This window comes from Falco peregrinus, chromosome 12 (assembly GCF_023634155.1).
Source record: "Falco peregrinus isolate bFalPer1 chromosome 12, bFalPer1.pri, whole genome shotgun sequence".
In the NCBI taxonomy this organism is placed as follows: domain Eukaryota; kingdom Metazoa; phylum Chordata; class Aves; order Falconiformes; family Falconidae; genus Falco; species Falco peregrinus.
Window position 1 is genome coordinate 993,317 of NC_073732.1, and position 15,610 is coordinate 1,008,926.

Sequence of the window (15,610 nt, forward strand, 5' to 3'; positions counted from 1 at the left end):
GGTACGGGGCGGGGGTGGCTGCGCCGTGGGGGCCGTGCCGGGGCTGCGGGACCCACGGCGGCTGCGGGACGCGGGGGGGGGGCCGTGCTGCGGGACCCGCGGGGGCGGCTGTGCCGCGGGGCGCTGCGGCGGCCTCCTGCCGCCAGGGGGCGCTGTGGCGCGGGGCACATGCGTCGTGCGCCGAGGGCCCCGCGGAGGCCGCGGGCGGCGCGGCCGGGCGCGCAGCGGTTGGGCTGGAGCTGCCCGCCCCCATGGCCGCCCGGGGGGTGCCTGGGGCTGCCGGGTGCCGGCTGCGGGAGCGGCTGGCCGAGGCGCTGGGCCCGCCCGCCGCCGGGGTGTCCGTGCCCGGGCGGCTGCGACACGCCGAGCGGCCCGCCCCGTGCCGCTCGCGAGGCGGGGCGGGGCCCTGCGGGGGCGGGGCGGGGCGCGGGCCGGGCTTGCGCGGGTGCGGGCGGCCATGGGGCTGGCGGCGCTGCCCCGCGGGCTCGGCGGCGGCTGGGCGCGGCTGCGAGGGCTGACGGGCCGCCCCGGGGGGACGCCGGCCCGGCACGGCGGTGCGGCTGCCCCGGCGGCGCCGCTGCTGTGGCCGCGGGGGGCGGCGCGGCCGCGGGGCGAGGGGAGGTCGCCGGCAGCCGCCCCCCGGCGCCGGGAGGTGACGCTGACGGGCCCCCGGTACGGCGTGCGGCGGCGCCCGTTCCGCGCCCTGTCCGGCCGCGACCTGGCCGCCTTCGAGCGCCTGGTGCCGGGCCGCGCCGTGACGGACGCGGAGCAGCTGGCGCCGTTCAACGTGGACTGGCTGCGCTCGGTGCGGGGTGAGCGGGGCCGGGCCGGGGTGTCCCGTCCGCGGGCGCGGGGAGCTCCCCGTGGGGGACCTTACCTGCCACCGGCCGTCTTTCAGGCTTGCATTAAACAAAAAAATAAATCTAAGCCCTTTTAACACACTAATCATTTTTTTCCCTGAAACAAGTTGATTCAGGTCACGGTTTTGGCTGAACTGCGGAGAACAAGTGTGCGTTTTCTGTTGCTTTTGTCAGGTGTCAGAGGCCTAGAACCTTCCACGCCGCCCTGCTGCCAGCCAGGCCGACCTGTGCAAGCAGTGTTCACAGCGCTTTAAGGGGAAGGCCGCTGTTGAAAATGTTTGTTTTACAAGTGTTTAAACGCCGCCGCCCTGCGCGCGGCGGGGGTGGTGGTGTTTTGGACACGATGCTTTACCAGCTTTTCTCTTCCCGAGCTCTGCAGAGCCCACAACTTGCCCTGTGAGCCCCTTGCTTTCATTGCAGGCTGTAGCAAGCTGATGTTGAAGCCGCAGACAACAGCAGAGGTGTCCCAAGTGCTCAGGTAACGAGCACCTCTTCTGCTGGGCTTTGGCGGGGGGGTTAGGGATGCTCTGGAAGGCGAAGGGAACTTCTAGCTGGTCAGATGCTGTTTGCTCAAGCACTGGAATTAATGGAGGTGGTTTCTTCTTGACTGCTTGCCTTGTGGTGGAGCTCTGGTGGCTTCAGCTCTGCCTTCTGCTCTTTATATCCCCGGTGCCCTCGGGCTGCCCGCTGCTTCCTGACATGCCTCTTGTTCCAGCTGCTCCCTGCAACAGGAGACGCTGCTGCTGTTGCTAGTCCAGGGGTACGTGTGTACCAGTGGGTAGGCAGTGTGGCTCATCTGAAAAAAACACAAGTTCCTCGCTAGGTGTGTTGTCACTTAGGGAGCTGGAACTTTTCAAGGCAAAGGCACTCCCACCTGTGCCTTGTATTCCCGAGGCCCAGCGCTCTCCCTGGCCCTCGGCTTCTCTGGGGTGGTGGTATCATGTCAGCGTCAGGCAGAAACAAAGGCTGAACTTATAATTTGTTTTACAAAATAGAATTAATCTTTCCTGGCCGGTTGTCCTTGCAAAGGCTAAGTGGGCAGCAGCAGACTTCTGAAATCAGCGTTGATGTCTTTGAGTAGAAGGGTCTGAAGAGCACGTAGTGTGGGGGAGAGAAATGGAGGTGGGGAGAAATAAGCAAGTGGATTCATTATCGATGACTTTTCTGCTCTACGGAATTGTCAAAATTAGACACTGTACCAGTGCTCAAGGGGAACAGTTGTGCTGAAGGATTTGGGAAAGTCTTGCTGAAAAGGTAAAGAAGGTTAGGCCAGAATTCAGCAGTTTGAGGAGTTAATGTTTAGTCCGTGGTAAAAAGGCTTCCCTGGTTCGCTGGTGCGAGCGCAGCTCCAGGTGAGCATCAGTATGCAGGACGGCTGTTTTGCCTGAGAGCTGCAAGCTGTATGAACCTGCTCCTAGTGGGTTAAAGTTAAAGTTCCCCCACTTTAACTCCTGTTAAAGTGGGGAATTTAGAGCGCAGTAAAGTCAGGGCTTCTGCGGTAACTGCTGGTGCAGCACGGCTTTGTGCCATCCGTTGTGCAATAACTTCTGTGAGTTTGGAGAGGACGCGATGGGTGCTGCTTTGCAGGGATATGGCAGGCTGGGCGGTGAAGCAGCTGAGGCATTGATGCACGTGCTTCATTGCTTGCAGGGCATTAATTTCTTGAGGGGAGGAGGAGGGCAGTAATGTCTTAAAGCACTGCCAGAGCTGGTTGTCTTGTCAGAGCCCGCTGAGGAAGCCAAGTTGTTAACAGAGATTGCTGTATAAATAGCTTATGTGTGAACAGAGTGAGTGGTTGTTTCCAGATTTGTTGTGGGGCAAATCTGTAGATGCGCACAGGGGTAGCCCCAAGGGTTTGTTCCTTTGCTCAGCGCCAGGCTGAGTTTAGTAAGCTGTGCTTTCTCGCTTTTGCAGTGACGCTGTCCCTTTGTATCAATTCAGTCTTTAGGCTAAACACTGCTTAATTTTAGGGAGTGGTGAGCACTGTCGCAACAGTAGACATCCACATGGAAGTGAAACTCTTCTCATAGACTGGATTATGGCCTTAAAATGCATAAGACTTCAGAAACCTTTTTTCTTCCAGGTACTGCTATGAGAGGAACCTGGCAGTGAACCCACAGGGTGGTAACACAGGCCTTGTTGGGGGCAGCGTACCTGTCTTTGACGAGATCATTCTCTCCACTGCTCTCATGAACAAGATCATCAGCTTTGACAAGGTGTCTGGTAAATATTGTAGAGAGGTGAGGCACAGAAGCGAGCCCCAGGCCCTAGACCAGCCATTTTCCTGGGAACTGGTAACTATAGGACCAGCAAGGTTCAGCCCAGCATCATCATAAGGGGGGCATCAGAGGTTTGTTTCATCCAGGCTTCTGCTGCTAATGTAATCCTAAGATTATAACAGTAGCAGATAGAAAAATACATCTGGTGCCAGAAAGAGGGAAGAGAAACATGGTCTTCCTGTTACCTGTTCCTAAATTAAATGAGAAACCCAGCATGTGGAGCAGAATGACAGTGTTGAAGAAGGCACCTGATAACTACACTAGCAGAGGGAAGAGGGTGGGGGAAACTTAGAAGTTGTTTGGGTTTGGAGATTTAGGAATCAGACTGGTATTTCAGTTCTTAAAACAAAGGGGGGGTGGGGGGGAAGAGAGAGAGAGAGAGACTGAGAAAAATATTTAATGTTTTGCCAGTCCAGAGTTGTGGAAGAGCAGATAGTAAGGCAATGGCCCAGCTCCCCTAGGCTTGAGGAGGGGTAGGACAATGCCCTGCAGCAGGCACAAACATCTTGTGCCTTTAAACTGAATCCCAGAAAGTTTTGGAGGAACAGGTGGTTGTGTCTGCTTGTACTTATCCTGCCTCTTGAGGAGGCACCTTCTTCTTGGGCATCAGCTTGTAGCAGGATGTTTACGTTTCAGGGATCCTTGTGTGCCAAGCTGGCTGCATCTTAGAGAAACTCAACGAGTACTTGGAGGATCAGGGGTTTATCATGCCACTGGACTTGGGAGCGAAAGGTAGCTGTCACATCGGTGGCAATGTGGCCACAAATGCTGGAGGCTTACGGCTCTTGAGATACGGCTCTCTCCGAGGGACAGTGCTAGGACTGGAAGTGGTAAGGCAGCGGTACCTGGCAGGTCCCTTTGGTGTTTAAACCTTTACTCCTTACTGTTTCCTGCTGTTGTAGCCCTTAGCTGTCCGTTACACAGATGAGTTCCTCGCAAGACTTCCACTCGTAACTTTCCATTGTTTGGCTCTTTGGAGAAGGGTCAACAAGTGTCTTCACGTGTGTAGCATCTGTTATTGCTACCACGGTTCCCAGCTTCGTCCTTACTGGCAGAAGAGATATTAGGTGGTTTTCTAATCCAGAGCAGTGAAAAGAAGTTAGGGAGAGATCTGATGATCCCAAGTTACCTGCATGAGGTTGGTTCTCTGTGGAGCAGTGAATCTCTGGAAGGCACTGTGAAATCCATCCTGCAGCATGCTCTTCCAGTGGCTGCTGGCGTTCTCCTAGAGTCTCTGCTGTTCCTCAGCCTGCTTCTGCCCTACAGGCCTGTGCCTCAGTGTGTGAAGGCCGGGATCGGTGGTTCTGAGAGATCTTGGGTCTTGGGAGCAGGGAGCTAATAGGAAATAAGTCGGGTAGGTAGCAAAAGCCTAGTTTGGTTTTATTGTGTAGGCCCAGAAAGGGAGCTTTTGTCTCTCAGGTTAGCCCCTCTAGTGTGGAAACAGCCTTCAATAGCATGTCTTGGAGACATTCAGCCTTGATTTAAGGCTCAGGTGGTGGAGAGCTTACTTCATTCTGGTTAACTGTGTTCACTGTTTCAAATATTGTTCCTTGTTTCTGTTGAATAATGGGAGCTAGGGCTGCAAAGAATGGCTTATCTTCTCCACCACTGGTAAGAAAAGCAGAGCGATCTAGGTCTTCTGTTATTACTTGTCCTGCTAGAAGACGTGCAAACAGCACTGTAAAAAAAAAAGCAGCAGAAAACTTTGGGGGAAGATTCGGGTAGGTTATAGAGAGGAGGAAGAGCTGGGAATGGAGAACAGTGACAAGACTGTGGGAATGGGCTGCAGCCGGTGTCCGCCGCTCGAAGCTAGCGGCAGCTTTTCATCAGCTCGGTAGTCGACAAGCTTATGCCAGCAGATTCCCACAGGTGCTTTGACTGGGTCTCTCTGTTCTGTGTATGCCAGGTGCTGGCTGACGGCTCGGTTCTGGACTGCTTGACATCTCTGCGCAAAGACAACACTGGCTATGATTTGAAGCAGCTTTTCATCGGATCTGAGGGGACCTTGGGGGTTATCACTGCTGTCTCCATACTCTGTCCTCAGAAACCTAAGGCTGTGAATCTGGCATTCCTAGGTAGGGGCTGATACTAATCATTTCACAGTGAACTCGGAGGCTGGGAAGGGAACAGGAATGGGGAGGAGCGAGCACAGGGCAGCCGGCTGAGCTAGGCTGCCGGCATCGGCTTGTTGGTGAGAGGTGTTACGGTGCTGTACGTTAAAATACCTGTGCGTGTGTCTCGTATCTGTGGTGTAAATGTGTAAAGTACTTGCCAGGGTTGCCCTGCGAGGGAAGGGGAGCCAGGAGCTTGGCAGGATGAAGAGGCAGGCAGGGCAGTGCCCTCGCTGAGCCGTCTGACAGCGCCTGGGCTAGGGGGGCAGGGCAGGGCAGGGCTGGTGACACTGCAGCCGCGCGAGTCCGCAGTGACAAGGTGAGGCTGGGAAGTCAGGTCTGCAGCTCGGGGTCTGCATCGGCCAGGCACAGGTGCTCAAAAGCTGCTTCTCAGTGAGCCTCAGTGCGTGCCCCCCTGCTGGGGCTTCCAACAGAGCTGGTGGTGGGGACCTTCGCTGGGGCTGGTGTTTTTCTCGGCAGCCTCCAGGGTTAGCAGGGCTTCTTGCACAGCTTGCTTATATCAGATGTGGCCTTAAGAGCGGAGAGCCAAACTCCTAGGAGGGCATAAGTAGACTCCAAATGCTGACAGACCTGTGGAATATGTGCAGTGGACTCCAGAATTTGCCCGGACTCTCACAGCAGCCTTTAAATTTCTCTTGGGCTGCCATCTGAGGGTGGGACAGACGTTTTGGTATGAGCTGCCTTAAGAGGGTTCAAGAGGTCTTTGCCACAGCAAAACCTAATTGCTATATCCTTCTGCTCTGAAACCTTTCCCAGCTCAAACTTATAGGAATTACTGATCTGAACCCACGCAGGCTAGCAGTTTACATCTTCTGGAGATGGGAAAGATGACTTGAAGCCTGATAAATGTCTTAAAACTTTTTATAAGGTTTTGCGGGGCTGTTTTTTGTTCCTGATTCCTGTCTGTGTTCTGTCTGAAGGGTGTCAGAGTTTCGCTAAGGTTCTGGAAACATTTACAACCAGCAGAGCCATGCTGGGAGAGATCCTGTCTGCCTGTGAGTTCATGGATGAGAAGTGCATGGAACTGGTGGAGAGACATCTCAAATTGTCCAACCCATTGACAGGTACCAGTGTAATTCATGCCGTAGAAAGAGGCATTGTACTGCTTGGGGATTTTTAGCCTGATTTTCTGTATACATGTCAAGGAGCGTGTGGGCATACCTCACAGTTTTTGTACCCAGTATTCAGTTCCAATCAGGTTTGGTGGAAGCCTTTAAAGATAAGATTTTCTAGTTCGGCTTGTTCCCACAAAACTGCTGGTTTTCTGAAAAGTGGTGGCAAGGTGAAGGATAGAGCATGTGAGTGAAGTGCCCTACAGATCAAAGATTGCCAATTGAGCTGCCCTTCCACCTGGCACCAGAGAAATCTGGGCAGTAGTGACCTCATGAAATGTGCCAAGCTTGGGAAAAGCTCCAGAACGTGTGCTAAATTGCTGTGCTTTTACCCCAGAGCATCTGCTTATTCTGTTCTTCCTCACTTTCAGGCAGCCCTTTTTACGTTTTGATTGAAACTTCAGGCTCCGACTCAACCCATGATGCAGACAAATTGAACAACTTCCTAGAGCAGGCCATGACTTCTGGTTTGGTCGCTGATGGAACTGTGGCAATGGATGCTAAGAAAATAAAGGCAAGTCATCATTTCCTCTTGTGCAAATCTTTGACATGATTCTCCACTTGGATTTGAATTTTTAATAGGAAAATGGTCAGATTGATGTCTAGTGTAAACGTCCTTGAGTGATGTGGTAGCTTATTTGGCATATTGAGTAAGAATGCTGAGAGGGTACTTACCGCTGCTGGCTCTTCCCAGAAGGCCTGAGTATTTGGGGTTTCAGTGGCTGTTTCCCCTTTTAAAAAGACCAGAGTAATGAATTGCATCTTCCAGTAGTCGCTGGGGTAGGACCCAAATTGCTCACTGACAACTCAGCTTCTGGTTTCGACAGTTTTCAGGCAAAGTCGTGTAGGCCAGCCTGACAGCGGTGCTGGAGCCAGAGGCACTGGTGCTGGCGAGCAAGACAGACACAGTGTCTCAGTGAAAAGGACAGTGATTTCTGTCTGCCCAGAGAACGTGGGTCTCTTACAGTGACCCGTGGTTCTTCCAGCTCTGGTTCCCAAACCAACCCTTGCAGATCAGTAGAGGAGGCATGTCCTCACTTCTTGGGAAAGCCAGAACAGCTTTGGAGAGGATGCCCATGCCCGTGTTCTTTTTCTCTGGGGTACTGTCAAGCTTGAAGATACGGCATGTCACTTGACTGTACGACGCTGCCAGCAAAGCATTATTACTAGCTTCCGAGAGGCAGAGGGTGTCGAGGGAAATCAGAAGTTGATGCTATATGCAAAGAATCAAGGCTGGTTTTCCCTCCATGCCACAAAGCATGGAACTCAAGAGGTACTTGGTTTATTTGGATTTCTTTGATCTTTGATTCATCAGACACTGTGGAGCCTGCGGGAGAGGATTACAGAGGCCCTGACTCACGATGGCTATGTCTACAAGTACGACATCTCTCTCCCTGTGGGAAAGCTGTATGATCTCGTGATGGACATGAGGGCTCGGCTGGGCCAGAGTGCCAAAAATGTGGTGGGCTACGGCCACTTGGGTAAGCGTGGATGCTGGGAAAGGATGTGATTGCTCTTTTGTGCTCCAGGTTTTGCTGTGCAGCTTCCTAGTAGTTCTAAAGGTGGTTTTTAGATCAGTGAGCAGCATAGACTAAATAGCCGACAGCTGCCAGAAGAGGAGGGTGCATAAGGATCTTTGTGATTGCTTTCAGCCTGTATTCCATATATTAATGGCAGGTTGCTGGCCAGCCAGGCACTGAACTGGTCATTTGTATCCTCGTCATGGTTTAACCCAGGGGTCCTCAAACTTTTTAAACAGGGGGCCGGCGCGCGGATGAAGGGGCAAGAGGCCATCTGCGGCTGCTTGGTTTCCCCCCCACAGCCCCCGGCGGGGGGGCTCTGTAAATACCAGGGGCTGGATTGAGGACGTTGGGGGGCCATACCCAGCCCGCGGGCCGTAGTTTGAGGACCCCTGGTTTAACCCCAGCTGGTTACAGAGCCCATCCCAGGCACTCGCTTGCTCCCCACCTGCAGAATGGGGGAGAGAACTGGAAGGGTAAAGTGAGAAAACGTGGGCTGAGACAAAGACAGTTCAATAGGTAAAGCAAAAGCCGTGCACTCGAGCAAAGCAAAACAAATCCATTCCCCGCTTCCCATGGGCAGGCAGGTGTTCAGCCATCCCCAGGACAGCAGGGCTCCATCATGCATAATGGTGTCTTGGCAAGACAAATGCCATCACTCCGAATGTCCTCTCCTTTCTCCTCCTTACCTCAGCTTTACATGCTGAGCACGATGCCATAGGGTATGGGATATGCCTGGGGTCAGCTGTCCCGGCTGTGTCCCCTCCCCAACTCCCTGTGCCCCCCAGCCTGCTCGCTGTGGGGTGAGGGGCAGAAGAGACCTTGGCTCTGTGTAGGCGACACTCAGCAGTAACCAACGTCCCTGTGTGACCAGCAGTGTCCTCAGCACAAACCCAAAGCACAGCCCCATCCCAGCTGCTATGAAGAAATGTAACTCAATCCCAGCCAAAACCAGCAAGAAGCTCTGTACTTTCTATTTAAGTATGCAGGTTGTTTAATTGGACCATCAATTCAATTAATGTACTTAGACACATTTGGTAGATAAACACCTAGCTTGTCCAAAGTTATTAGTTCTGTTGGAAAACAATTTTTCTGAGCCGGTAACCCTCCAAAAGAGAGTAATAAAGGTAATGCACATAAAAAACAGTACGTTGGTCAGAATGCTTTGAAGCTAATTTGGTTTTGCAAGCAGGTAAGCTTAGCAGAGCTATTCTGTTTTAAACTAAAAAACACACACAAAAAAACCCCAGAACACACTTCAGCACGCTTGATTTGAGATGATCTGGAAGACTGCATAACAAATGCTGCCTGTAGTAGCTCTTGCTATTGAGTATCAAGCTGCATACTGCGAGGGTTTGCTGGGGTGCAGAAAGAGGTTCTGGAGTGAAAATGAGTAACTTGTGTTTATCTTTGTGTGTTTTCTCTCCTGAATACCCAACAACTATGGGCTTAATTGAATGCCATCACATGCAAGTAGCAAAAGGAGAAAATGTTCTGCTTGCTTTGTTTCTGTTGATGCGGTGCCAAAGTGCGTTTAGAACATTGCACAAACATAACAGGGAGAGAAAGTGATGAAGGGCCATATTAAAATCTAATGATCATTATGAAATACCATTGCGGCAGTCTTCAGCATGCCATCTCGGTAGTGGGGCAATAATTAATGCAGCACAGTTCGAATTTTAAAATCACAAGAGTGGGAATTTGAAAGTAGCTTAACTGGGAACACTTCCTCAAGTATTGTACTGAAAGCATGGAAAAACAAAGATCCCATTTGAATTATTTGTGCATGGAGAGGCTGGTGTTTGTAGAAGGACAGTGAACTTGTCCTTTTTCGCAGTCTGGAGACTAACAAAGGCACTGTTGTTTGCGTCCGTGGAGGAGGCAGTAATGAGTCTCCATTGCAGGGCTACTGAGCTTTTCTTGCAGACCCACCTCTGCGATGTTTTCTTCCAGGAGATGGAAACTTGCACTTGAACATCACAGCAGAGTCCTACAGCCATTTCCTGCTGGATGCCATTGAGCCGTATGTCTATGAGTGGACTGCAAGGCACAAGGGTAGTATCAGCGCAGAGCACGGACTGGGCTTCAAGAAAAAGCAGTACATTCATTACAGCAAATCCAACGAGGCGATCTTTCTAATGCAGCGTTTCAAAGCCATGTTAGACCCCAAGGGGATCCTCAATCCCTACAAGACTCTGCCCACCAGTTCAGAGAGCAACATGCACTGAGAAACAAGCAGATGCCGTTGTGGGAAGATGGCATCTCTAGCTCAGTAACTGTACTTCAGCTGATGGATCAAGCGAGCACGTGGACTGCTCCTTGTTTTATTTCTTTAGTGTGATGGAACAAATAAAGGAACGTGGATCCTCTTTTCAGGGGTGCCTGCTCTTTCTGAAGAACGCATTACTGGTTTTGACCATGTGGGTTTCCTATTTGGTCTGAACACTGAAACCAAGCGCACGGATAGCGTGTGTGGACATTCCAGCTCTTCCCCCTTAGTTTGCTCTGATTTATTAGCGAAGTGACACCAGCCAGAGGAGGCATTTCCTCACTTGAGGTGTCCAAGTGAAGCATCAGAGGCACAGGAGAGGAACCTGTGGATGCTATACTGACATAGCCAATATTGCTCTCCCTTTCTTGTTTTGATCTAATATGCTTGTCGAAAAGCCCACAACAGCGTCAGGGTATGGCCTGTTCAGTGATGCTACCTGCAGGCTGTCCCCATTAGGCAGTGGGGGTGGTGTCCCATGTGGAAGGACTGGCCAGAGAAGAGACAGTGCCTGGAGACCTAACTTGTGGATAGCATCAATGGGAGGGGAAACCCCAGCAGCCAGGCTGAGGGGAGGGACCCCAGGACACCTGTCTGGCAGGGTCAGCCGTTGTTTCCTGCTTCCTTGTCCTCCAGTTGGTTCTTGACAGCAAGTCTTGATTTGCTTTCGTGGAGGGCAAGAGCCGTTATTCTAATGATTTACAGACCTATGTAAAATCTGTATCCCTCCCAACCAGCAACCTAGGTGAGGTGGGGTGGAGGTAATGACAGCGACGTAAAAATCGCCCAGAGGTTTCCCCACACTTTGCGTGTGGTGCACTAAGGCAGGAGGGATTTCCGTGCATGCCAGTACTAATTCACCTTCCTGCCTTACCCTGCCAGAGGTGGTTCTGAGGTTCCCTGGCCAGCGGGCAGGCTGCTGCCCACATCCAGCACCCTGCCTGGGTTGGTGAGGCCACAGAATAATTCAGGCAGCTGTTACACAAAAGCAGCTTGGAAGATCTGGCAACAATCAGGAAAATAAAATCGGCCTGTCTGGCCTTCAGGAAGGTCCATGACTGCAAAAGAGGCATTGAAAAAAAAATAGGCTTACTCAAGAGGGAAGGTAAGAGAAGGAAAGGTGGTGTAGGTATGTATCAGAAATCAGTACATGACCTTATTTTTAAAATAGAATGGTTTTACTCATGTTGATCCTTTCATCACTTTTGTGTGCCCTGTCACAAGCATGTGTCACCTGTGCTGCGTGTCCATATGGTCTGGCCAGGGACACTTGTGGGGGGATAAGGGTTGTTTGGGCATGTTTTCTATACCTCTTAGGAGTCACTGAGCATTACAGAAAGATCTTTTTGACTCAGGATCCTGCTTGGTTCTCCACAGATCCCGGGCACTGTCTCCATTTCCTCAGTTTGAATATGTTTTTAGTAGACATGTTAGTAAGGTTTTTGATACTGTCCCTCACAGCATCCTTCTGGACAAGTTGCCCAACTGTGAGATGAGCAGGTTCATGGTGTGTCGGGTGAAGAACTGGCTGAAGGGCAGAGCTGGAAGGGTTGTAGTGAACGGGGCTGCATCTGGCCGGTGACCGGTCACCAGCGGCATTCCTCAGGGCTCAGTCTTAGGGCCAGGGCTGTTCAGTATTTTTATCAGCTATCCAGATGCAGGAGCTGAATGCACCATTAGCAAATTTGCTGATGATATGGTCACTATGAGGGTGGTGAGGCGCTGGCACAGGTTGCCTCGAAAAGCTGTGGATGCCCCATCCCTGGAAATGTTCAAGGCCAGGTTGGATGGGGCTTGGAGCAACCTCATCTGGTGGAAGGTGTCCCTGACCATGGCAGGGAGGTTGGAACTAGGTGATCTTTAAGGTCTCTTCCAACCCAAACCATTCTATTATTCTAAGCCGGGAGCTGCTGTTGTCTCTCACGAGGGACAGGAAGCCTTGCAGAGGGGTATCTAGATAGACTGGAGCACCGGGCAATCGTCAGTGGTGTGAACCTTAACAAGTCCAAGTGCAGATTCCATGCCCGAGATGGAATAACACCAGGCACAAGCATCAACTGGGAGAGGAGTGGCTGGCGAGCAGCCCTGCAGAAAGGGCTCTGGGGGTGCGGGTGGCAGCAGGCTCAACAGGAGCCAGCGGTGTGCCCTGGCAGCCAAGAGGGCGACCCGCAGCTGGGGGTGCATCAAACACAGCGTCACCGGCCAGTCAGGAGAGGGGACTGTCCCGCTGTGTTCAGCCTTGTGTGGGCTCACCCGGAGTGCTGTGTGCAGCTCTGGGCCCCCCCATTTCAGAAGGATGTTCAGGTGCTTGAACGTGTCTGGAGGAGGGCAGCGAGCTGGGGACAGGGCTGGAAGGTGTGTCCTGTGAGGAGTGGCCGAGGGACCTGGGCTTGTCTAATTTCAGGGGGAAAGGAGGCTGAGGGGCAACCTCATTGCTGTCTGCAGCTTCCTGAGGAGGGGACACGGAGAGGGAGGTGCTGAGCTCTCCTCCCTGGGATCCGGTGACAGGACACACAGGAATGGCTCAAAGCTGTGCCCGGGAGGTTCAGACTGGACATTAGGAAGCATTTCTTCACCGGGAGGGTGGTCACACACTGGAACAGGCTTCCTGGAGAGATGGTCGGTGCCCTGAGCCTGTCGGTGCTTAAGAGGCATTTGGACAATTCCCTGAATAACATGCTGTAACTTCTGGTCAGCCCTGAAGCAGACGGGCCGTCAGTGGACTTGATGATCCCTTCCAGCTGGGCTGTTCTGTTCTAAGATGGGGTTTATTGTTGCTTTTTTCCCCCTACAATCTGCCTCTTGTTTTTTGATGACAAGAGAGATTGTCATTTACAGTTTGTTGTACAAAACCACACTGCCACCCTTCCGTTATCAGAGGACAGGCCGAGCCACCTGCTAGTGAGTCATCTTCTGGTGCACTTGGTGTTCACCAGTTGCATCCGTATTTAGCAATACCCGTGTCTCTCTTAACCAAGGCTCCTCTGTATCCAAATGAGGTCAGTGATTGGAAAAAGCCCAGGGATTTGCCAGAGGTAAATCGTGTCACTAACCTGACCACCCTCTACAACAAAATAACATTTGCTGTTGACGCGGAGCGAGCAGTGGATGTTTGCCTGGATGCCGGCGAAGCGTTCAGCACTGTTTCCCGCAGCCCTCTCCTGGACAAGCTGGCGAGGCATGGCCCGGGTGGGTGGTCTGCGCGATGGGTGGGTAACTGGCTCACGGGCTGTGCTCAGAGGCGGGTGATCAGTGGTTTGTACTCGGGTCTACGGATTTGGGAGGCCTCGCTGGACTCCATGAGACTAGGAAAGGTGGTTGTCCTACCCAGCAGCTGTCTTCTCCATTAGCTGCTTTTCAGTGATTTTTGTTCTTCTGAAGTGCAGTGAAATAGATGTTCCATCCAGAGCCTTTTTCTTGGAAGCAAATCATCCTATAGAGTCTTTTTTCTTCTGTTTTTAACCAGAACACCATCTCAACAAGGCTGCAAGCTGTCAAATTGCATTGAGGATGATGACTTACGCATGGCACAGTGTTGCAAACACACTTCACGATACAGTTCTAAGGTCACAACTCTCTCAACTTGGCCACACGGATGCCTTTAACAGAAATGCCTCCCTGTGTTATGCCACCTGCAGCGGCAATATCTAGGCCTGCCCTCTGGTCTCTTCCCTTCAACTCCCTTCTCCTCTCTGCTCTCCACATTCCGCACCTCTCCCTTCGTTCCTCAGGAACACTCAGAGAGGAGCTGATCATCTTCTGGGGTTAAGGAGAGTGATCAATGCCATCATCAGCAAAGAGAAGACAATGTTAAATGCAGTCAGCCTGTGCTGCTTGTGTATCAGGTGATGCCAAAATATGGAAAGTCTGTGATGTTGGAGAAGAAATGTACAGGATTTGCTTTCTGCCAAGTTAAGCTGATGCAGCTCGTTCTTTCCGGATCAGGCTGTTTATATTCTCTGCCTTTTTCCTATGCCATTCGTTCTCTTTTTTTACCCCCCCAAACCACTGACCGTAATTGTTTAAAATACAAGCTTTACATGTGAATGGGGTTTTTTTGGGAAGCGGAACTTTCCATACTGCTTTTTTTCAGCTACTTATGGAGAGAGTGCTGGGGAGGGAGCCAGGGCTGATGGGCAACCTGGTGCTGTGGCCAGGGAAACTGTGGCACAGCTACGTTTAGCCATCTCCTTTACCCATGAAGATCCTTAAGCTCGATGTAAGTTTATCATTTTAGCTAAACAATAGAGCAATTACCCTGAGGGCATGGAAGGGGGGAGTTACTGCAGGGTTATTTTATAGTATCTTTCCTAGACCGGTATTACCCTTCTCTTCCACATTCTCAGTGATGCTTTCGAATACTGGTTGGCTGTTGTATATAGGAGGGAGAGACAGTGTGGGCACATCTATGTGTGGGGAGATATTTTTATAAAGAATCATTGTGGTAGCAATTTTGCGTCCAAAACTATATTTTTTCTGGGCCAGACAAATATGGGCATGATGTGGATGCTCAACACTTTGAAGGGGTGGTTTCCCTGCACACTGAGTTTGTACTGGGTTTGGCTGGGCTAGAGTTAATTTTCATCACAGTAGCTGATATGGTGCTGTGTTTCGGGTCTGTGACCAGTGTTGATAGCACAGGGATGTTGTAGCGGCTGCCGAGCAGTGTGTGCACAGCGTCAAGGTCTTTTCTGCTTCTCACCCTGCCCCGCCAGCGGGTAGGCTGGGGCTGTGTGAGAAGCTGGGAGGGGGTGCAGCTGACCCCAGCTGCCCGAAGGGATTCCCCATACCTTATGATGTTGCGCTCGGCATATACAGCTGGGGGAGGGAGGAGGGAGGGGGGGGCGTTCCGAGTTGCAGTGTCTGTCTTCCAAAGTAACTGTTTTGGTTTGATGAAGTCCTGCTTTCCCGGAGGTGGCTAAATGCGCCCTGGAACGGGAAGCAGTGAGTGAATTCCTTTTGCTTTGCTTGCATGCGTGGCTTCTGCTTGACCTGTTAAACCACCTTTATCTCAACCTGCAATTTTTTGCACTTTTACCCTTCCAGTTCTCCTCCCCATCCTGCTGCGGGGTCGTGAGTGAGTGGCTGTGTGGGGCCGAGCTGCCCACGGGGTCTACCCCACAGCCCTCTCCCCTAAGCAAGCGTGAAGTGAGGCAGGATGGAGCTATTCATTCAGCATCCTGCCCCAGCTGCTAATTCTGCACCAGCTGGCTGACCTTCACTACTCCCAGTCTCAGAGCAGCCCAGCCCTACATGAAGCCAAGTATTCCTGCATGGCACCATATTTTCCTGCGTAACCAAACCTGGCGATTTGTGTGCACACCCCAGGAGAGAGCAATGAATCAATTGTAAAAGTGTAAAAAATGGTCTTTTGTGATTCATGAGCTCTATCAGCTTCTGAGCAAGAAATCGCACAGCTGACGTGTATAATGTAACAG

At 51.9% G+C, this 15,610-nt stretch overlaps 1 protein-coding gene across 6 annotated transcripts; it reads left to right on the plus strand.

Annotated features, from left to right (window-relative positions):
* The first annotated feature begins 435 nt into the window (after positions 1-435).
* On the plus strand, positions 436-10,272 carry D2HGDH (D-2-hydroxyglutarate dehydrogenase). 6 transcript variants are annotated; one of them, XM_013302524.3, is made up of 9 exons: positions 436-812; positions 1,281-1,338; positions 2,944-3,083; positions 3,776-3,969; positions 5,046-5,214; positions 6,192-6,335; positions 6,755-6,897; positions 7,699-7,864; positions 9,857-10,272. In XM_013302524.3, the coding sequence occupies exons 1-9, from the start codon at positions 458-460 to the stop codon at positions 10,129-10,131; spliced, it is 1,644 nt and encodes a 547-aa protein (XP_013157978.2). In that variant the 5' UTR covers positions 436-457; the 3' UTR covers positions 10,132-10,272. The 6 variants fall into 6 exon arrangements, with proteins under 6 accessions (XP_013157978.2, XP_055673208.1, XP_055673206.1 ...); XM_055817231.1 differs by having other exon boundaries at positions 684-805; XM_055817233.1 differs by lacking the exon at positions 2,944-3,083 and having other exon boundaries at positions 683-805.
* The last annotated feature ends 5,338 nt before the right edge of the window (positions 10,273-15,610 follow it).